Source organism: Mustela putorius, unplaced genomic scaffold (assembly GCF_011764305.1).
Source record: "Mustela putorius furo isolate JIRA1106 unplaced genomic scaffold, ASM1176430v1.1 tig00003974_pilon_pilon_pilon, whole genome shotgun sequence".
Classification (NCBI taxonomy): domain Eukaryota; kingdom Metazoa; phylum Chordata; class Mammalia; order Carnivora; family Mustelidae; genus Mustela; species Mustela putorius.
The window spans coordinates 980,798-996,791 of NW_025422117.1; the positions used below are offsets into that span (position 1 = coordinate 980,798).

General features: G+C 43.9%; 1 protein-coding gene across 2 annotated transcripts in view; it reads left to right on the forward strand.

Moving 5' to 3' along the window:
• The window catches only part of ABCC4 (ATP binding cassette subfamily C member 4), a 247,332-nt gene that overhangs the window by 217,191 nt on the left and 14,147 nt on the right, over nucleotides 1-15,994 (forward strand). For both annotated transcript variants that reach the window (XM_045070905.1, XM_045070906.1), the window contains exons 28-29: nucleotides 7,105-7,277; nucleotides 7,713-7,818. In XM_045070905.1, coding sequence (XP_044926840.1) covers nucleotides 7,105-7,277; nucleotides 7,713-7,818 — 279 coding nt within the window. The remainder of the gene's footprint in view (nucleotides 1-7,104; nucleotides 7,278-7,712; nucleotides 7,819-15,994) is intronic.

Genomic DNA, 15,994 nt, shown 5'->3' on the forward strand with positions numbered 1-15,994 from the left:
TGAGGGTTTATAGGAAAGTGTTTATTAAAGTTAAAGAGAATGTGTAACAGTTACTTTTGGCAAATGTAATTTTAATGCACTAAGTATGTAGAAATAACAGAACCCTGGAACTTTTGCTAAGTTTTTATACTGATCTATTCATTTCTAGAGGGTTTTCTATTATTTGTATAGTGTTTCCATTTGGACCACTCCTTTGAATTTCCTTGCTCTTGCATGGGAAGGATTCAGGCTGTTAGGATGCTGTTGGTTTGTATGTTTTGATACTAATTGTTTTATGTCCTTGTCCTAATTCTGCAAATTGACTCTAAGCTCCTGGGTGGCAGAAACCATGTCCGACTTCTAAACCTTAGGCAGTCTTTTAAACCCTCGAAGCACCTAGCTCAGTCCTCGGCTTTTAAAAAAGCACTTAATAACTAGGTACTAAGTATTTGATCTCTTCATTTGGAGACCACGTGGCTTATTTCTTTAAAAACAGTTGCACACAGCCCGTGACTGATGGCTCATGGTGGTGTTGTTCTGCATTAATGTGTTTGTCATTGAGTGTCACCCTTTCAGGGAAAGCTGAGCTCTTCCAGTTTATAGATGAGCTTTGTGAGCAGGCCGAGTTGGAGGCCCGACAGTTTCCTGCCGGTCGTTCTGGTTTCTGAAGGCATGTCGGTGCTGAGTCTTTACACACCCGCCCTGCTTTCCAGTAACCGTAGGGATTTTATTTGCCTAAATTGGGCCGATTACTTCACCTCCTTCCTACTTGAAAGCAGGGGATCTCTGATTTCATTTACGTTGGTGGGTCTTTTCTGGTGAAATTCTGGAAGAGCAGAGGTGGGCAGAACAGTTAGCCATCCAACCTAAGGAAAAATAGGATGAACATTAATGCTTTTGAACTCGTATGACAAATTTGATGGTGCAATTGTGACACACCTTAATAAAACAGTAATTACTGGTAAATTATTTTTCTGTTTGTTTCAGAGCTTGAGTTCTCTCCTGATAGATTCTCAGATAGTAAAACTACTCTAGAAACTCACTGTTCCAGGACCATGAAGAAATGTTAATTAGGAGACAATTCCTATAAAAACTATCTTAGAACTTTGATCATAACTTATTTTTTTTAAGATTTTATTTATTTGACAGATGGATCACAAGTAGGCAGAGAGGCAGGCAGAGAGACAGTGAAGGGAAGCAGGCTCTCCGTCGAGCAGAGAGCCTGACTCGGGGCTCGATCCCAGGACCCTGGGATCACGACCCAAACCAAAGGCAGAGGCATTAACCCACTGAGCCACCCAGGTGCCCCTTGATCATAACTTATATTTCATCTTAAATTTCTTTCTTCTTCCAAAATTAAAATAAAAATTAATAACTTCTCAGAATTCTAAAAATGATGCAATGGAAGTGGTTATAGTAAGATCTACCTTTATTTTCAACTACATTAGGAACTTTCTTGAATAGAAATAAGCATGACTGTTTCACAAAGTGAAGTGAGTGGTTTTCGTGTGTTGCTTCTGGAATTGACCTCATTGCTTCCGTGATACTTCTTAGAGTGAGAATTCATCCCACAGTTGTGTTTCTCTAGAAATTATTTCTTCATGATGTGTATGTTTTTCCACAAAAGATTTGGTAGATTTTCTTAAAATAGGAATATCTCATTGTATTTACAGTATGATTCCAGCTGTTTTAGTCATACACAGATAGGTGTCCCTAATAAAGGCACCAAAACATAAACATTGCTTAGTTGGGGAATAATAAAGCAATAAGTCATCCTCCACCTTTGGCTTTCTTGAATTCTCCAGATTTTCTCTGGTGTACTTTATTACTTTTATTGCTTTATTACTGGAGCGAACTCCTGGCAGGTGAAGGCCCACACACTTGGCACAGTGTTTACCTGGGTTCCATGACCCTCTTCAGGGAGGTTCGCTCTGTAATAGATCAGGGACCCTTCACCTCGAGTCCTTAGAATCTCCAGGTCTTTGGTCTGTGAACGAAGAGACTTCCTTCCCGAAAATTGTGCTCCAGGTAGAAGAGATGCGGGTTTATCCAGAAAGACACCATACAGAGGAGTCAGTCTAATGCCATTCAGGTTCTTCTCGATCTGTCGTACTCAGTCTACCCACCATCTCCACAGCTTGCTTCTTCCCATGCCGTCCGCACCCGAGTGCATCAGAAGCAGCCCTGCTCTCCAGTAGAGGGTAGGAGACCGGTGTCTTCGGACCTCCCTTCAAGGTGGGCTAGCCAAGTGGTCAGCTGCTTTACAAATGATGCCAGACAGGAAACGACTCATCGGGTTGGCTTGAGAGCCAGTAAGAGAGCACTACTGTCTTCTCCTGTTTAGGAAGTCCAGTTAAAAAGATTTTTTATTTTTAAGGCCTTTTGGTTGTGTTTCCTCCTCCTCCTCCTCCTCCTGGACAAGCCAGAAGGTCGGAAGGGGCAGTCCTGTGCACACTGCCCATCTCATCTGACCTCTTTTTTCATGTATTGAAAAATAGTCACAAACCAAAGAAAGTTCACTAGAAAATTGGTGGCCTTTGGGGTACCTAAAAAGCAGCAGCAATATTTAAATACAAATAATGACTAGAAATGAAGCAGTTTATTAGTCAAGGGGCTAAAAGATTATAACATAGAAAGCTCAGCAGTATGATACTCCTTTAAAAAGCCACAACAACAACGAACAGCTTTAATCCTGGGATGTGCAATTAAGAGTGGGGTACGTCTGGGGCGCCTGGGTGGCTCAGTGGGTTAAAGCCTCTGCCTTCAGCTCAGGTCATGATCTCAGGGTCCTGGGATCAAGCCACACATCGGGCTCTCTGCTTAGCAGGGAGCCCGCTTCCTCCTCTCTCTCTCTGCCTGCCTCTCTGCCTACTTGTGATCTCTGTCTATCAAATAAATAAACAAAATCTTTAAAAAAAAAAAAAAAAGAGTGGTGTATGTCATGTTAGAACATGGAGGAATTGTCTGGTTATGTTCACCGCTGATGGTGTCTCTATTAGAATACGGGTCTTTCTCAATATATAGGAAACCAAGCCCAAGAACTCCGAGCATCAGCACTGTACCCTTGGGGGGGTATAACGCAGCTCTTCTTTTGTGAAATGTTGCATTTCCATTTCTCTCGAGGCTGCACATTTTGGTAAATGAGCTCTCCCTTCCCTTCATTTACTGTTGGCTTAGTTCTAGGAAAAGCTCCTACCCACCTGTTGATTGCACTTCAGACTCTCTTCTCTCTCCAGCCTGCATCAGCCTTTCTCTTTGACAAATAAGAAAGTTCCACAACATGTGGAGAGGATGCGGCATCCGTGTTAGCCTCCTGTGATGGGGGCTGGCACCTGGTCCATTCCGTACACATAGCAGGTTACCCTGACGAGGTTTACGATGCTGCAAATGGCTGTCATATGAATTCAGTTCATTATTTTCAGTTTTGCTGTAGTTTATTATTTTCCTAAGGTTAAAAATAATCTGAAGGATTCTGTATGGAGGAGGTAAGTATTTTTGAATAGCATTATTTGAACTTTTTTCCTTAAATTATTTTTTTTTAAGATTTTATTTATTTATTTGACAGAGAGATCACAAGTAGGCAGCAAGGCAGGCAGAGAGAGAGGAGGAAGCAGGCTCCCCGGTGAGCAGAGAGCCTGATGTGGGACTCACTCAATCCCAGGACGCTGGGATCATGACCTGAGCCGAAGGTAGAGGCTTTAATCCACTGAGCCACCCAGGCACCCCTTAAATTATTTTTTAAAGCTTTTTCTTTTTTATTTGAGAGAGAGAATGAGATAGAGAGAGTATGAGCAGGGGTAGGGGCAGAGGAAAAGCAGACCCCCTGCTGAGCAAGGAGCCCATGTGGGACTTGATGCCAGGACTCCAGGATCATGACCTGAGCTAAAGGCAGTTGTTCAACTGACTCAGCCACCCAGGCGCCCCTCCTTAATTATTTTTTAAATGCCTTTATACACTTTAAAGTATGATGTTAGGATATCTTGAAGCTACGTAGCTGTTGTGAGGAACTCATTTCTTTTACAATGACATTTAATAAGAAGAAAACGGTATCTTGTATAAATTACATGGATTTGTTTTCTGATTTTTATAGGAGTAAATATGTCACAAAATGAAGTACACTTTTGGGTTTATTCATGCATCCAATAAATACCCAGTGGGAGCTTTTTAGAGAGGCATTCTTGTAGATTCTGGGACTCTTACAGTCATCAAAAGAGACTATCCCCTTTCGGAGCTAGAATTCTCATGGAGTAGATGGAACATAAGACAATGGATATGTAATCAAGTATCCATACCGATGCGTGCGAAGAAGAAAAATAAAGCCAAACATGAAGGGAGTTTAACTGACCACATTATGAGACAGAAAGTATCTATTGATCTCTTTGTATCAGGCAGTATTGAAAACTCTACACATCCTGACTCCTTTTATATTCCAACAATGTTAGGTGCTAGGCACCTTTAAAATCATTGCAGTCTTATTTACAGGTCGGGAAGCTACGATAGAGAAAGTAAAGAACTTGCCCAGTGGCTAGACGCAGGCAGTACTCATGCCCAGGCTGTCTGGCTTCCGGGTCCCAATTTTGTATTTAAAAATTTTCAGATAACAAGAAAACAGAAACAATAGTATGACCCACACACATGCACCCTTCACCTGGTTCTTTTTTTTTTTTTTTTTTTTTAAAGATTTTATTTATTTATTTGACAGAGATCACAAGTAGGCAGAGAGGCAGGCAGAGAGAGAGAGAGGAGGAAGCAGGCTCCCTGCTGAGCAGAGAGCCCAATGCGGGGCTCGATCCCAGGACCCTGAGATCATAACCTGAGCCGAAGGCAGTGGCTTAACCCACTGAGCCACCCAGGCGCCCCCTTCACCTGGTTCTTATATGACCACGTCTGCTTCCTCTCTTCTGTAGTCTGTGCTGTGCTGAACCTGCTGGAAAGTAAATTGCAGAAATTTTCATTATAAGTTACAATTCACCGGTAGATATCTAACTATATGTGGTATAAGAATAAGGACCTCCTCCTACATAATCCTCATCTCACTCAAGACCCAGAGGTAATATTATGCTGGTCACAGGTGTTCACATTCCCTCGGTGTATCTCCTGCTTACTGCCTTCTGCCTCTCTCATCTTTTCTTGGTTTCAATACTTCATTATAGATAGAATGAATGAATGAATGAAAACACTAGAGACGGCTTTCATGTTCATATCATTCTCATAATCAGCCCTGATTGGTCATTGAAGACAGAATCTCAGAAAACTGTGTTTTCTGGAAAACCTGTTTATTATTCATCAGGCAGCTATGGGCAACCCAAAGGAAGATTAAAAACCAGGCTAGTGAGCTGTCATGTGAGTCAGGGGGTGAGCATGAGGTTATCTCTTCCAACGTCAGGATGTCCAGTCTTAAGAAAGACACATTGGCTTAGGTGTTAGCAAAGTCAACTGGGAAGGAAGAGCTGGTCAAAGCCTCAATGGGTTCCATCCCCTGGGGTATAGATCAAGGAATCTTTTCATAAGAAGAATCACCTGTGGGCCCTCCTCCTTGTAGTGGAGGGGGTTGACTAAGCCAAATCTCTCATTTCATACTTTCCAGTGCACGGACTGGCCCCCACCATTCTGATCTTACACTTTAGATTTTATAGCTTTCGTGTGAATGCTGAGTACCAACACTGTGTTTATCCCAACTCAGATTCCCATTCCTGGGGATTGGACTTTGGTCTTAAGCACAATAATCACATTCACAGAAGTGCTTCAGCATTTAGGGTGCTGTAAAAACATTGCTCACGCACCCTTGGGGTTCGTCATTTGACGTTGCAGTTCCATGTGCCTGCTTTTTGGCCATCACCCAACGATCTCTTGGTTTTCTTAATTCCAAGTGTATTTACTTTCTATTCTTTAACCCTCAAGGATAGCGTGAGTTTGGTTCTTATAAAATTTCCCTAAATAGGCATGGAGCTGAGCTCTACCACTCAGCCTGGTTTCGGATTATCTTCAGTGTTGAACAGCTTGTTGTTTTTGGAACTTACAATTGTATGAAGGTAGATTAATATAAACACTATCTAAACTCAGAGTCTGGGGGAAGTAAGATGTGATGTTGTGCCCTGTTTCCATGAGTTTTCATTCACTGGAAATCCTTTATGAGATTAAAGTAAATTCACTTGACTGGTCTAGCAGGGTGTATTAAATTTGGGAAAGAGCCCATCCCCAAAATAGGTTCCAGGTTTGCTAATATATGAGGTGTGGTTTGCCATTGTTTGAATTTGTGAATTTTTTTTTTTTTAACTTTAAAACCTTCCAAAATGGTAAAGTGCTGACAAGATTATATCTTTAGAGAAGCATACTTCCTGTAACAATTAAATTTTTTCTTCTCCCTTTAGTGTACCAACTCCCATACAAAAATGTATTCTGGGAAACTTGACTCAACCATACTGATCCATTTAATGTTTTTAGTGTTTAGACTACACTGAGAGAAATAGCTTCATGTTTTGAGAAATTTCCGTACTTAATCCCGAGAGGGGTTCCTGGTGGACATCACGTGGCAGGGGTGATTTCTTATCACCAACTTGATTGGTATCATTTTACAGAAAATTTCCTCACTGTTAAGTGTGACTCAGTGGTTTTTGGTAAATTTGTAGTCATTGTAACAATTTGTAGTCATCTAGTTTTAGAACATTTCTATCCCCCACCCCCGATTCTCTCTTACCTATTTATGGCTAACCCTCTGCCCCCAGGGAACCCCTGTTGTGCTTTTTATCCATATAAATTCCTACAGTTACCTTTTCTCTAAAAATTAAGGAGGGACATTTTTAATTATTCCCTATGTTACCTTGAGAATAGCTTTATTCAGCATACTGTATATCTCTTCATGTGTGAACAGACGGTGCCTACTGATGGCAACACAAGAGTCTAGACTCCCATTAAGCATGTGCTCCTAGGTCAGAATCATTCTGTCCTGAGTTGATGCAACCGTCTTTTTCAGTAAACCGCGATTGGCAGTAAGTCCCCCCCATCACGTGACTAGGCATGTAAAATACGTGACGTCCTGAGGACTTCAGAGCTCTCATGTCCAGTGGGCTTGTCTGCTTCAATAGGAGTTCGTTTAGGAAGAGGTCATTCTTTCTGCATCCACAGGTACAGCTTAAAGAAGCCATTGAAGAACTTCCTGGCAAACTGGACACCGAATTAGCAGAATCAGGATCGAACTTCAGTGTTGGACAGAGACAACTAGTGTGCCTCGCCAGGGCCATCCTCAGGAGAAACCGGATATTGATCATTGATGAAGCGACAGCAAACGTGGATCCAAGGTACAGAACTGAAGTCCCTGGACCCTGGAATTCAATTTTTAAATGCGGTCGGTGAGAAACATTTCATGATGCTCAGAAATGTTTCTGAGCGTTCTCTTTGCTCCCAAGACACCTCTTGATAACATTAATTCTAGAAAACAGAGGGAGATGCCAAAATGAGTGATAACAGTGTGAATGGTTTTGGAAGGAATCCTAACAGAGCTAGTTGCCTAAATTCAACTCCTTTAAGTTTCAAGCAGTTGGAGGGAAGAATATTTTATGTCATTATATGCAAAATAGGACATTTCTAAATAGATATTTTGATACTCAGTTTTTTCAACAAGATCATGTCTGTGATTTTTTTTAAAAACATTATGAAAATGTCATATGATTGTTTTAAGTCTTAAGTCTGCTTTTCCTCATCTACTGAAATAAATACAATTCCTTTTGTTCCAGAACTGACGAATTGATACAAAAAAAAATCCGTGAGAAATTTGCCCAGTGCACCGTGTTAACCATTGCCCACAGGTTGAACACCATTATTGACAGCGACAAGATCATGGTAAGACTCTCACCTGTGGCATTCCAGGTGTTTCCATTAATGTTCAGTTTTTCAACTTAACCATCCGTGTACAGCCTGATAGAAACCTCCAATAAGTTCGTTTTGCATTCATTTTTCTGCTTATCCCTGACAATAACTTAAATACTTAACTGTACCTTCAGAATATAAAATTATATAATAATTTCTTATTTCCATATTAAAAGTTTTTTGAATTGTCCTTTTTCTGTATGATGGTCAGCCATGGAAATACTTCAAATCCAAGATCTGGCCTCCTCTTACAGCGGGTAAAACAGTCATTTTCACTGTGTCACAGTTGTTTCAGTATTTTGGATTCTCCTAATCAAAAAATTAGCCTTCATTTAGGCTGCCCGTTGGTTTTTGGGTAAGTTGCAGGATTTCTCGGCTGTTGGGATGTTCACATGATGTAGCATCAGAGGGGAGTCTGAGAAGAGAGGCTCTGGTCAGAAACACAATGTATTTCAACAGAAAGGATTTAATGTAGGGGATTTAACGTAGGAATTGGATGGCTGAGAACGTGGAAGGGAAACACGGGGTTAATAATTTTAGGAAGCAGCTACTGAGCCTCAGGACAGATTTCTGGACCCACGAACTCAGAGGAGAGTCCCTAAGGACTCCTGTGCTCAGACCTCCAAGGAGAGCCACTGCCCAGCGGCAGGTCACGTCTGTGAGGTGCACCAAGAAGCTCGTTCTCAGTGTGTGTTCTCATGGAAGATGGGGGCTGGCACCAGTCCCCAGGCGATGCTGCAGGGTGGCATAAGCCAGGGAGACCTTTGGCTCCGTGTCCCACCGTCAGGGCCCCCCAGTCCTCCTTGCCGGGGGAACCCAACAGCGCACCCACTGACCAAGGTCTCTGACCTGGGGTCTGCAGAAACCCAGCCCCAGCCTCTCACACGAGAGTGCAGGAAGAAAGGCACATCTGGGCCCGAGAGGCTAGGTGACCAGCCAGCAAATCTGCCACACAGTGGATCAGGCAACCACACACGTGAGAAGCTCCAAGCTTTGGTCTCTAGACCTTGACTGGCTTTTTCTTTCTTAGTAATTCGGGCTTTCCTTCTTTTTCTTTCCTTTTTCCCTTCCTCGAGGCCTCCCTTTGGTCTCTATCTTCCTCTCTTTTTTTCTTCTGTCTCCTTTCCCTCTGTTGCTTGCTCAGGTTCAGTAAATCCTAGAATGTGGCTTTATAAGATGATAAGAAAGTCATCCCTCAAAGGCAAAGCCTTTGTATGCAAATGATTCCAAGGAATGCGAGTTATTTTCAGGCTGCCTCTCCACCTGTGGCAACAGGCTGACTTTCTGCCCATTGTCACCAGACACTACAGTGACTCTTTGATTAGTGGTGAGGAAGGAAATAGATAAAGAAGGCCTATACAGTGCGTGAGAGGCAAACAGATGGGGTTAACCAGTGATTTTGATGGTCTGGACTACGTAGGTTAATAATTCATAATAAACAATTAGTAATATCCAAGCTTCCTTATGTCTGGTGAAAATGGAGCTGTCTCTTTAGACTTTTGGGGGCAGTTTCTGGAATATTGCCTCCCAGCCTGCTTCCTATGCATTACCAGACGGGATGGGGGTGGTGGAAGGGGGCACTGAGAACACCCCAGACTCTCCACAGTGAAGCAGTGCCTTCAACCTTGGCACTCCCAGACCCGGACATGTATGGAATGAGCTCTGACGAGGCAAACAACAAGAGTTGGGTATTCCCAACCAAAAGGATGCTTTGGTTTTCAAGCAATGTGGCCAGTCTGGATTAGAATGTCACGGGAGGAAGCAGATCACCCCAGCTGTGGTGGTCCACAATGGCGGGACAGTGACTCTTAGATTCCGGAAACATTTAGCATCAAGCATCCTTAGTCCTCCGTTTTGTGTTCTTGAATGGGAACTGGAAAAATAACCTGTCATTTCTGTTTGTTTCCTGTCACGTTGTTCTCGTCTCTCGGCATCGTATGTTACAGGCTGTCCCCGGAAGCGACCTTCCTCCACAATAAATGAGTGATGCCGTGACGTTTCCCTGTCTGACACACTTTGTCAGGCCTTGGGGGAGGCAGGAAGCTGGCTTGATCTCCAGTTCATTTGGGGTCCCGTCCAAAAAAAGCCCTTGCTCCTAAATCTACCCTATAGAGTTAGTTTTGGTGTTTGGTCTGACGACAGGGATGGTAGCAGCTCCTTTGTGTCACCTCAGACTCAGACTTCCTTGGAGTATTGTGGCCTTGGAATGTGTGATCAGTTAGGGAAACAGCAATGGACAGAACCTGGCACATTTGTTTGCTGGTCGTTCCTAAATCATACCCATCAGTGCCTGACCCACAGGTGAGAACTTTTCTGTATCCCCTTAACCAGTCAGCTTTATTGCTATTCTCAAAACGTGCTCATTTGTGGAATGCTCTCCTACCAGTATCTCCCGGTAAATTTTGAGAACCTCAGATTTTTCTCTCTCCGTCATTGTCTTTGTCCACAGCCTTCATAGGGTTTTGCAAAGTAATTTACAGTCCCTCCCTTCCTTTCCAGCCTGGCCTTACTCTGTTCTCCCTCATTCCTTAAAGAGGGAGTTAAAACCACATAGGTAACCTGTCAGTTGCCTTTCAGTTTGGACTGGATGATGGCGGCTCAGGTTAAGGCATTGCTGGTGCCTTGGGTTGCTGAGATGGCTGGGTTGGTGGCCGATAAAGGACCACTGGTTGAGCCTGGAACATGAGGGAAGGGGCCTGAGATCCCGGGGAGTTGGTGAGACTGAGGGACAAGTCAGTTTGGAGATGGGAAGTGCAGGGTTCTCTTTAGAGCCTGTGGCCTGTGCCTGGAAGGCCTTTATTTTCCATGGTGGCCTCTGTCTGTTTCCATGGGGCTGCCGCTCCCACCAGGAGAGGTGACTCGGCCACTAGCTCCCATCGCGGTCAGAGCTGGTTTTGACTGCTGACTCCTTTGACAGGAACGGCCGGAGGGGACCTCAGGGAATCCCTCTGGCATGCGTTCCCTAGCTTCCTTGATGGGGAGCTGTCCTCTGTGCTCTGTCCACTCCAGGTGGAAACCTTCTGTTTTATTCTAGAGCATCTGATATCCCATTGGCTTCCGGTCCAGCGAAACACCATGATTCGTGTTCTTTTCTTGAACCTTTGATTTGGGGAGCAATTCTTCTTTTCTTGCTAGCTTTAGAAATACCCATTTCCTTTCTAAAAAGCAAGCGATGGTCTGTTCTGTTATTCTGAAAGCTGTAGGGGCATAAAGACGTGTCCATCAGCCGCAAGGCCCGCTGCTCAGGAGAGGGGTGGAGGGTGGCCGGCCTCGGGGAGCGACTGGGGAGGTGACGGATGCTAAGGAAGGGCATAAGCAACAGCCCTGTCATCGTAAAGTCGTGTAATTGTGCGCACTCGCGGTGTCATAATTACATTTTGTCGCACTGGTGAATACTTCTGCACAAAGACATATGGATATTGTTTTGTTTACTGTCAGTAAATCAAACAAAAGACTTGTTGGGAAACAACTGTGACCTAATTAATAGCTTTGTTTATGTGTTGGCCCAGTTTTGGTTCATTAAGCGCCATTAATGTGTTAGGCTTACAATTCTATTTTACAAAGATGTTCTCCAATTTTAACTTTATTAAACATGATGTAGTCGTCGTGACAGCTAATTTAATCTTCCTCATTGCTCAGTTGCCACAAAACAGTGGAGCAAGACAGACAAATTAGAAATCCTCTTTCTCCTAATACTCACCACTGGTTCTGCGTTAAAGACGGCTTCTTCCCTGTTGCTGGAGGATTAGCTGGTTACTGGTGACCTTTCTTCTCTTCAGCCAGGGCGACAGCTTTTTCCTCTGGTCCCCGCGTCCCCGAAGTCCAGATAGCATCCCTGGACTCCCCCCGGCAGCGGGAGCAAAGCAGGCGTCCACTGCCCACCACTGCTGCCTGCCGTCTGGGTTCAGCATCTTCACTGTCAGGAGTCCGGGCGTTCTGCAGAGCGATGGCCGGGGCTGAGAAGCCCGGAGTCCTCCTCTTCCGTTCACAGGCCATGCTATGGTCTTACAGTCTTTACCTTTCTTCCTAAACTCCTGCCCCTGTGGAGTAGAGTTTTTCCCAGAGAAATCAATCCTGACACTGTTGTAACATACCCACCTGGAAGAGCACAGAAGCACAGCAGAGCTACCTGGAGTTTAAATTAAATCCCGTTTTTCACCTTTCTGGAACTTTCGCTTCAGGGAGCCTCCGTATGCAGCCGCAGTTAGAACATTCCGGAAGAGAACAGCTCCTTAAATACTCGAATCCAGGTTTTCAGAGAGAAAAATAATGACTCGGAAGGTCGAAAGCACAATCTGGGAGACGAAATCCTTGGGGGGAGGAGGTGGGTGCTTACAAGCAATGGCGAGAATTAGGGGGGAGCAGCTCCCCCACTGTGACCTGGCCTTCGCTTCCCCGGATGACAGTGGTTGACCATTTCAAGACCGAAGAAAGGATTCTGAGTAATACTCCCCACGGTGTCTTATCGCAGAGATCACAGGCATCCGTCTCAGCAGGGAGGGACCCAGCTTCCACGGCTGGGAAACTTACCATCCCTCTGCCTCTTCAGTGCAGGCTACTGAACGCAGAGGTCCGAGACTCTGACCTTCCCACTCCGCTGGCTGCTAAGTGGGATTTCCCTGAGTTGCTCGTTGCCATGTTGAAAACTGTCCCGGGCATCTCTTTGCTGTTGTCAGGTTTCTCTTCTACCCTGACCCGCACTGCCCACCACCCCCCGCCCCGGCCCCACCTCTCCCTGCAGCCACCCCGCTGTTGCTGATGGCATCCCTCCGTTTAAACATGGTGAGATTATTTTGCAATGGGTCCATTTAATTTTTATATCTAGGACAGGTACCTGGAATATCTGTGGATTCACAGGCCTGAGAAGCACATTTTCATTGAGTTTATGTAACTGACTGACTCATCCAATACAAAGTGTTTCCCTTCGCCTGCTAGAGAGCTCGAGTGATTTGAGGTTGGCGTTCCTGGAAAAATGCTGGTGCCGTGGGATTTGCTCGCACACCCGCTCGGAGCTGTGGTTTAACTCGGGCTATAGGAGGGTTGGGGGCACCTGGGGTGATCACAGGAGGCTTTCTTTCAGATATAAAAGATGTTAAAAATAAAATCTCAAAATTTGACCTGTTTTTCTGTACTTAAAGTCTGGAGCTGCTTTGTGTTTCCTTGCTCTGAAAGACCTGGAATCTTTGCTCAAACCAGTAAATGGAAAGGCGAAGCGGGTACAATTGCGTTCCTGGACTTTTTTCCGTCTGCATCCCCAAGGGGGGCTCTGTAGACCTGAGTCTTGGTGGCTCCACACTCTTGTTTCTGCCAGTGCTCCCTCCTCTCCGACCGCCCCTTCTCTCGCTTCTCTTTTCCGGTGTGTGAGATAAAAGAGTTTCAAGCCTCCGTCCTCAACCCTGGTCTGGTCTGTCTGTTCCTCAGGTGCCTCTCTTGCCCACTCAGCAACCTCAGGGACCTGGCCCTCTGAGTCTCTGTCCCTGGTCCTGCAATCCCCAGATCCCATCACCTTAGTCCCAGTGCCAGCCACACCCCAGAGTCCTCTCAGCTACGCTACTGGGCAGTCACGCCATCATGCCCCATATTTAGTTTCCTTTGTATTTCACTCGGAGTCCACATGTATCTTGCATGTCCTACATACCAAGGACAACGCCGCGGTGTGGAGATGCAACAGTGGAAAGGGAAACCATGGCCTCCTGCCCTTAAGGAGCTGACAGGCTCAACTCCAGACCTCTCGACCCATGTTCTCTGTCTCTGGAATGACCCCTCTCCACCCCCCAGCCCCACTGCTGCATGTCCAAGCCCCCCCGCCCTTCTTTCAGGCTCGGCTTCGCACGCTTTCTCCATCTTGAAGCTTGTCCTCAGAACCCGTGGCCAGAAGTCAAACTCTGGCTATCAAACTCCCCCTTGTGCTTTTTTTTTTTCCTTGCCTTTATTGACATTTGAGGACTTTTTTCTCTTTCTCTCAGTATAGATTCCAGAAAATCAGGGGTTGTGACTTATATATCTTTGGCCTCCCGCATAGCATAACTCATAATGACGTGAATGCAGTTAAGTATGCAAGAGGTGTTTGCTGAATAAATTCAGGAATTAATGAAAGATTACTTATTTTCCTCAAATGTGTTTTTGGCATGTATTACTTGCGCTTTATTCGTCCTAAAAGTTTCATAAAATTGGTTTTCTTTTTCTGTGAGTATCTGCCAGGGACACAGTAAATAATTTGAGCCCTGAGCATAATAAAAATGCAGTGGAAAGCGGACAGGGGGAAGTGTTTACGTTTATAGGCATATTTTCCTAAATTATAAAAAGTTAATCTATGATACTATCCATAAGGAATGGTATCTTAGAAAATTGAATGTTAAAATTCTCATCTCCCTTATTTTGCTTTCTGATAATAAATAATCCAAGTGTCTTTCTCTGGGAAAGAATAGGGATTCTGGGTTTGAATCCCACCTCCGCTCTCTTTTTGATTTTGTAGCCTGAGCCAAAGGACTCAACACAGTAGCGCCTCAGTCTTTATCTCTGCCTGTGGGTTTCTGGACACAATGTGTCTCGCTCAGCTTGGAATTCCCTGTTCCTAGAACAGTGCTTTTGGTATTGGGTGTCAGTATTTCTTGGGTGGGTAGATGGATGGATGGATGATGGATGGGAGAGTGGAAGGTAAGAAGGAAGGAATGATAAGTGGGTGGATGGAAGGAAGGAAGCGCAAGGAAAGGAATTAAGTACCTTGTCCATCTTGAGATTTAACAATGATGTCTCTAAAGCATGTAATACAATGAGTGTTCAATCCACAGCTGTTTTTATCCTTTTCAAATTCAAAAGATCACTATTTTAGTTATGGGATGGGTTTTGGGGTTTGTTTGGTTTTTTTCATCTTAAGGTAGTCATTCTTTGTTACATTGCTTTTATATTTACTATTTATAAGGCTCAAAGTATTTTGACCCAAATAGCCTTTTGGTAATTGATATTGTTAATCCTGTTGCTTTTTTGAAAGCACGCATTTTTTTTTCTGGCTCTGCCTTTTCAGATACTGGTCAAGTCTGGGAACTAGTCATCTCCGTGGCATTTGTGTGTTTTCAGACAATATGGGAGGAAATGGAAAATTTACTATTCACTCAAAAATGTGAATAGAGTAGGAAGTTGGACAAGGACAAATATCAGTAATACTTTCATTCCGTTAAAAATTAGGTGAAGTCTTTATAGTTGGAGAACTCATTTTCTGCCAAGTCTGAATCGTTTTTTTTTTTTTTAAGTCGTTGCTTTTGCAAGAATATAAAGTTCTTCATTGTATGAAGTAATTTGATTCACTTATTTACTTAGTCTTCAAGCACGAGAGAAACCTGTATTTTACAATGGCTTTTTCTCTTCTTCAACATCAGGAGGAGTGGTTATGCTCTCTAATGCTATGCTTAAGTAAAATTACACATTCGGGGCATCTAAATTGGCATGCCAAATTATAGGACATTTTAATTATTATGTGGATGTGACAGATTCAATTATTCTTGAACTCTTTTGAGAAAGCTGCCCTTAGCAGTGATTCACAGAAGTAAACAAAAGATTAACAGGAAAATGCCCTTTATGAGACTTAATACATGTTTCTGATTAAATACCACGGGATGGAATTAACTGCAGTCCCTAGATGTGGACAAACAGCCCACGTCCTGCTTGGAGTTCCTGCCGAATCCCCTTAAGATAAATTTACTCTAAATACCACCGAAATGATGAAGTACCACTTAGCATCAGGACTGTTTTCCTAGGTACATCATTTGGGGCCAATTGTCTCAGCCTCTTTCTTCCCTCCCCGACCATTAACCAGAGCTACTAATAAGTAGAAATGGAGAGTTAAGAGCCCCTTCCTCTCCCTTTCAGTTTCCAATTAGTGGACATATTAATGAGCAGTAAAGTGGCTGAAAGGCCGGCCCTTGGAAGAAAGAGAGAAAAGGAAGCGGGGAAGATAACTGTGAAAACAATACTCAGATCTTCTGTAACTGAGATTGGGTTGCCCCCGTGGACTGCGGGCCATGATCGCTGGAATTTGGAGCTCAGTTTCTTAATTACTTTTTTAGTCTTATCCAGAGAGAAAATTGGATTTCTAGAGATTTCTTCTATGCGGAGCAATTAGGCTAAAAGCTGCTTAGGTGGCAGCTCTTTG